The following is a 6471-nucleotide window of genomic DNA, read 5'->3' on the forward strand; positions in this document are numbered from 1 at the left end:
TGTCTCGTGATGAACAGCGCCAGAAGTGATTCATTAGCACCCTGCTCTTTTCCCGAACTGTCCTGGGCCCTGATAAAGGCCAAACAACCGTGAATGAAAATAGATGCTTTCAAGAATCTTTTTCCTAAAACTCGCCACTGACGCCGTCCCTGTAGCGTGACTGCCTGCCTCTTCTCTGCCTTGCTGACCATCCATTTGTGTTGTTGAAGATAGAAATGGACTGGCTGCCTGATTAACGGGCTGCATGTCTGGCTGGCAGGCTGACCACCCAGTAATGGATCTGTTAGAATAAATTAAGCAGGGGCCTTGGCTGTATTAATATCCACAGATCATGTGTCCGATAATTGTCTTCACTTCAGCTGAACAGTGGTCTTCTGGGTGGTTCATAACATCCACCATAGCACACATTGAACTGGTTTCTGTAGAGTGGACTCTTCATATGGAGAGGCTTGACCTTGGTTATAATGTCTAGTATCTGTGCGTGCGTGCATGTGTAGCATGAGTTATTCTTTTTGTTCACTGGTCAGTGTTTTATAAGAGAATGCAGTGAAGACTGTCATTAACCTTTTCAGATATTCATACAGTGCTTTTTATGAATTTCTTGACATGGCTTAATTAAACAGTGGTTTAAAACACTGGTATATTAGAACAACAGGAAAAATACATAGGGTATACTTGTAAAAAAAAAAAAAAAAGACCTGGAAATTTGTGTAATTTAAAATGAGAAGACTTATCTTAATATAACCAAAAGCCTTGAGTTGAAGTTACATGCCCACGGAGTGCCCAGATTTCTAAGATATTCTGTTTCTCTGTTGACTTAGGTAGGTGGTATTTATACTGTGCATGACCTCTAAAACACCCACTTATCTAATGAATAAAACATGCTTTCCTCTTTCTTAGAAAATATAAAGCAGCAGGACACAAAATATTCAGCACATTTATCATCATACACATTTCTGGAAAGTAGTTCAGTTGTTTCAATGTAAAGTGTCATTTCTCATTTAATGTCAAACTGCATTTAAGGCACATAGCATGCCTTTGCATTGAGCCCTTGCCCTTGCTACATAATTGTATTAGACTCTTGCTCTGGTGCTCTAATTCTCAGAATGCACCCAGCCCCAGTTAAACCAGTAATCGAGTAGAGTGCACCCAACTGTAAGTGCTCTTCAACAGCACCAGTACATTCCAGTCCCCAGTTTCACTCCAGCTTCAGGTTCGACAGCACTTATTGCTCTAGAAGCGTATTCACCTCCATTTGTGCACCCATGACCTGGCCCAGCTATGCATTAACATCAAGATGAGCTCTGCACTCTGCTAGTCAATTTTTTTTTTTTTTATCCCAACCCTAGCTGCAATTTCCTCTGAAACACCAACCTGCTATTCTGATTGATGAAAGTGGAAGTTGGAATCACTGGATCACTGTTTCCAAACACATTGTGCTTTGTCATATAACTATAGAAGCAGTATTTCTTCTGCTTGATATAGACACCCTGTTTGAAGTGAGAAAAAAATCTGTATTATCCCAGTATATCAGAAAAGAAGCTTTCAGAAAACAAAAAGTCATTCAAACAGCCATTTGGTTCTTCACTAAATGTGAGAAGTTGACACGTGACTTTTTTTAGATTCTTGGACCTGGTCATTCTGTGGAACCAAAAAAGAGAACCATGAAATACTGATTTTTGTACTATAGCTATCTCCCCTGTGGTGGGCTAAAGAACCATTCCTGATTTCTAATTTCTTAATGTATGTTTCCTCCCTATAACAAGTGCTCCATTATAATCAATGCCAGAACACTCCTGCTAACTAGCAGAGGGAACCCCACACAATCCTGTCAGATCTTAAATTTCATTGCAATACATTGCACAGTATCTCCTAAATTGTAACCTGAATGTACTCCGTCCTTGATTCATTAAATAGAAACAGTCCTTATCCGCACAGCAAAGTAGTTATTAAATTTGGACCTCTAAACAGTCTTGGAAGAATCTGTTTTATAACATGGAACATCCTAATTTTCAAATTGAGGAATGTAATTATTATATCATAGTAACAATAAAATCTTCCAATGGCAATATCCTGGACAGATTACCAGAAAATAAATTACCTTTGATTCTATGCACAATATTATCTAAATATATATGACAAGAACCAACATGGCGTTTTACCTATAATCAAATGTGACTTTTCAGACACTATAGCAAGAGTAGAAAAAACTATTTTAGACATCTCTTTATCATAAACAGGGGTCTACGAGACCTTCCATGAGCCCTCCCTAAAAATCTATGAATAATAAATATTACTAACCTGCCATTAATCTTTAAGCAGCCACTGTGTACAAAGAATATGTTGGATATTGAGTTTCAAACACCCCAACAAAGCAATATAAGCCCCGTGTCAACAGTGGTGTCATCATAGACTCTGCTTGTGTAAAACTTCATTAAAAGACAACACTTTTTTTTTTCCTCTCTCTCTTTTTGCTCATATAATGTTCTGCCACATAAAAAAAGAATATGTGACAGTAAATCTTCATAATTATGTAATGAAATATTTCTAGTGATACACACCCCTGTAATAAAACCCAAGCAAACAAAAATAATTACGTTTTAACCCCCACAGTAGAGGGGCTTAAGTTAGAGAGGACCTGCCAAGCAGTGTACCTTTACATCTCCCTCAATAATGCACCAGTGTGATACGTAGTTTGAAACACTGAGATGTAAACAGTGCCATTTTCAAGCCAGTAGGGAGTCTTTCTTGCATAGAGGGGTTGTGTCTTTAGGCTGGCTAGAGGACAAGGACTTCTGAAAAACTGCCCTTTGGAAAATGTCACCAGAAAAGAACCTTAGGGGCCCTCACCAGCCTGAGATAGTCAAACATTTACTAATACATGAGAAATTAAAGGGCCAATGTCAATGGAGATGAAATAGGAAATTCCCCACTGATAGCCTTATTTGTCATATTTGACATGATATACATGGCTGTGTGATTGTGTGTATTAAAGTGATCCATTTCCATTCGTTCCCTTTTTCATTCACTTTTCCCTAAATATTTCCCAAATACCTCAGTACGTAGTTTCAGTAAATAATAATTATGAAAAAATAAGTTATGCATATCACTGAATTGTTTAGGTCATAGCCTTTGGCCATCTTTAAGAGGGGTCAATCTCCTTACATAATTGTTTTCAGCGTCTGCTAAGCTCATTGACTGTTGTGTTGTGCTACTAATCCTTGCCCACCATTGTTGTACATCTGTGTGTGTGTGTGCATGTTCATATGCCGGTGTCTGTCGTTATGTGGGTGTGTCCAGGATATCATCTTTAACATTGTTTTTTTTTTTATGGGTAATCATGTGGAGGGTGCAGGGGCAAAACAAAAGGGCCCTATGGACATCTAAGCAGTCTAGAGCTATCGTGCGCTCTGTCGTGTCTCATTGCTGTGCTCAAATCTACCAATACACTTTATTATCTGTCAGTACTTTCAAGGCAAAGCTGCACAGTCTGAATAACCAGAGGAAGAGCAGTGGTAACTTTGAGTGTGTCAGTTCTTTAGGTTGGAATTCAGCCCCAGCAGCTCTGAATCAGCAGCAGCAGTGTGAAAGCTACTCAGGCCTGATCTGTGTTCAGGACCATGGACAGCTCCCTGTTACAGGCAGAGGGAACAACGTGCCCCGGCATGTTACATGTAGCTAAGGCGGAAAACGAGGATGATTGTCACCATCAAGCTGTGCCAGGGGACACTGGTGCAGGGACTAGGCCAGATGAGATGCTTAATTGTTGTAGTGGTAAAGTGTAAACACGCAGCTTGTAGAGAACCAGACCAGCCTGAACCTGATGTCATTTGTTTACCATCTTAATGTCCTTTGATAAAATTGTTCAAAATTTCAGCACATTAGAAGCAGTGTGTCTGAATTTCAAATGACTGGGCTAATTTTGCTCATTTACATGACTTGACATGAGGGAGTCCTCCCTTCTTTTATCTGGTGTTTTGAAAATGACATATTCACTTCCAGCCTCACTCTTTGGGACAACAGCATAATGCACCATGGGCTTTTTCCAGCCAAGAGAATAACAAGCCAAAGAAAAACATAAATGGCAATAATCATGTCATTGTGGATGCCGGGAAATGAAGTGTTGCATGATCCTTCTGCAGCTCCCTTGAGACAAACACATTCCTTCATATTTCCTCAGCTGGGCAAATTCAAATATGCATCATTAATAGGTCTCCATCCGAGCTGTCAAACCTTTGTAACTGTGATTAGATTCGAAGATGAATTTTACCTAAGAAATTCAAAACACGGCCATTTTCTCCATAATCGTTTCCCTGCATTATTTTACCGCATTGTGTACATTTGTGCACACAGGCCCACCGTCTTACCGCCGCCTGCAATTACTGTAAATGTTTACAACCGTGATGGTGCAATGCTATTGTCACGTTGTGTCCAAGTGCTGTCGCCCCTACACCCGCGGAATATGTCGCAATGAGGAGCTGACACTGTTGGTGTGAAAGCATCAGGAGCTGCGCTTCTGTGCGTTTTCAAATCATGACATTCACCATCCTTATTCCAAGGACATTTCACAGATACACCTTTGTAGCCTTCATACGTCCCTCTCTAGTATAATGAAAATGCCGCAATAAAACACACACACTCTCTCTCTGTCTCTCTCTCTCTCTCTCTCCCTGAGCACATTTTTGACAGCGAAGCTCTGTGCCAGCGCAAGGCTGATTGCCTAAATACAGAGGTGGATTAGCGTGTGCGCTTTGGGGCAGGCTGTGTGTGCGCCGATGACAGAGCGTTATGTGTGAAAGTATAGCTTGCAGACCCTAGGGTGACGGGAGGGGTGGATAAAAGGGGGCGGGAGGGGGGTGGGCAGGTGTCTTTTCCAGCTCTTACCTAAAATCGCTATATGGATGAATGATCCAGTATCCGGCCGTTTGAACCCTCTCCTGCTCTTTCTCCACGGCTTTCTGACTGCCGAACATACGCAAGGAGAACTTATTGACTCCGGGCTGCATCATGGCCCCAAATTGCCTCTGCATAAAACCATACTGCCTGGACGCCCCTTCCAGATCGTCAAAACCGACCATGGCCTCTTCCCGCTCCCCCTTGAAGCCCACTGAGTTGCCATGGTCCTTCATGTTCTGGCTTCCCGTGTTATTTTTCTGTATCGAGTCTTGCCTCTGAAAAACATTATTCCCATCCGCCTTCTCCTCCTTGTTGCTGGAGAACGAATTAGATTTGTCTTCCATGGTGTTATTAGTTTTCCTGTTTTCTCTGTGACCAAGCGTTCCGTCTCCTGCTCGGGAGGGCTACGCGCAAAACTCGGGAGGACGCGCCTTGAGCTCTCCTGTTTCTTTTGACGTCCTTCAAACTGTTCAGCTCCTCTGTCCTCAACGCGAGTGCTGCAAACTGAGACAGAGTGCCCGAGAACCCGCTGGATCAGGTTTCTTGGGTTACCGCCATCTACCGACGGGCCCGGCTTCTGCCGTCCAAAGCCTCAGCCTCCTCTCACTCCGCACGGCACTGCGGTTTAACTGGCACATGCTCCTGCACCTTATTTACATAATGTGGCTCATGATAGCCCCCTCCGTCTGCTCTCTCCTCCTGTGTCATCGGTCTCACACATGGCAGGACAAAGCCAATTTTCCATGAGGAAAGCGAATGAAACTCAATGCGATATGAAGTTAATGAAGAAATGCTTTCTTTAATCAATTGATACAGCGTGTGCGCTTCCTGTGGCTCGGCTGGCAGCAAGTTGGCTTCCTCCTGAGGAGCGATAATAGAAGACAACACGGTGAAACAGATTGTAATGTCAGTGTGAACATGGTCCGGCCCACTGGTCATATGAGAAAACTAGTTGAACATCTTGTGGATATCGCACCTTGTTAGGTGTTGCAGAGATGATCCAACATTTAGACTGTGAACATACTGACTGTACTGTTCTTTACAGCAGCCTGGGAGTTTAGGCTATAGGCATCACAAGTAGATATTATGCTGCAAATGCAATCACCTGCATGGTGCATTAGATAATGTCTGCAGAATGTATTATGACACACTATATAAATTTAAGGATGAACAAACACGCCTCAGTTATAGATCATAAAACACGTTTTCCACTGATAAACCAGCAATGTTTACATGTGGCACCAGCCCAAATAAATTAAGATATTTTTTTTTCCTTTCTTTCTTTAAAAACTCAATTTCAAAGCATCCAAGTTTTTACTACAAAGTGTTAAAGTTTGTATCCAATGTGCCTAAAGTTTGTAAAAATGGTTGATGCAGAAAAATGGCCCCTGTAACTGCTGTGACTATAGTCATATGTACTAATGTATTAAAGCAGTGGTTTGAGGTGCAGCTAGTTTTGTAACTTTTATATAATTCTGTATCAAAGTGCTATTTTCATTATGTATTAATCTCCTGATCATTGTCTGAATTAAACAATCAATAATTTTGTTTGTAAAAGTTCACAGAGAGAAATGT

General features: G+C 41.5%; 1 protein-coding gene across 1 annotated transcript in view; it reads right to left on the reverse strand.

The window, feature by feature from the left end:
- The window catches only part of hcn1 (hyperpolarization activated cyclic nucleotide-gated potassium channel 1), a 53894-nt gene extending 48654 nt beyond the window's left edge, over positions 1-5240 (reverse strand). Inside the window, exon 1 of the mRNA XM_026297752.1 lies at positions 4885-5240. Coding sequence (XP_026153537.1) covers positions 4885-5240 — 356 coding nt within the window. The remainder of the gene's footprint in view (positions 1-4884) is intronic.
- Positions 5241-6471: the final 1231 nt, after the last annotated feature.

Source organism: Mastacembelus armatus, chromosome 12, assembly GCF_900324485.2.
Source record: "Mastacembelus armatus chromosome 12, fMasArm1.2, whole genome shotgun sequence".
Lineage (NCBI taxonomy): Eukaryota > Metazoa > Chordata > Actinopteri > Synbranchiformes > Mastacembelidae > Mastacembelus > Mastacembelus armatus.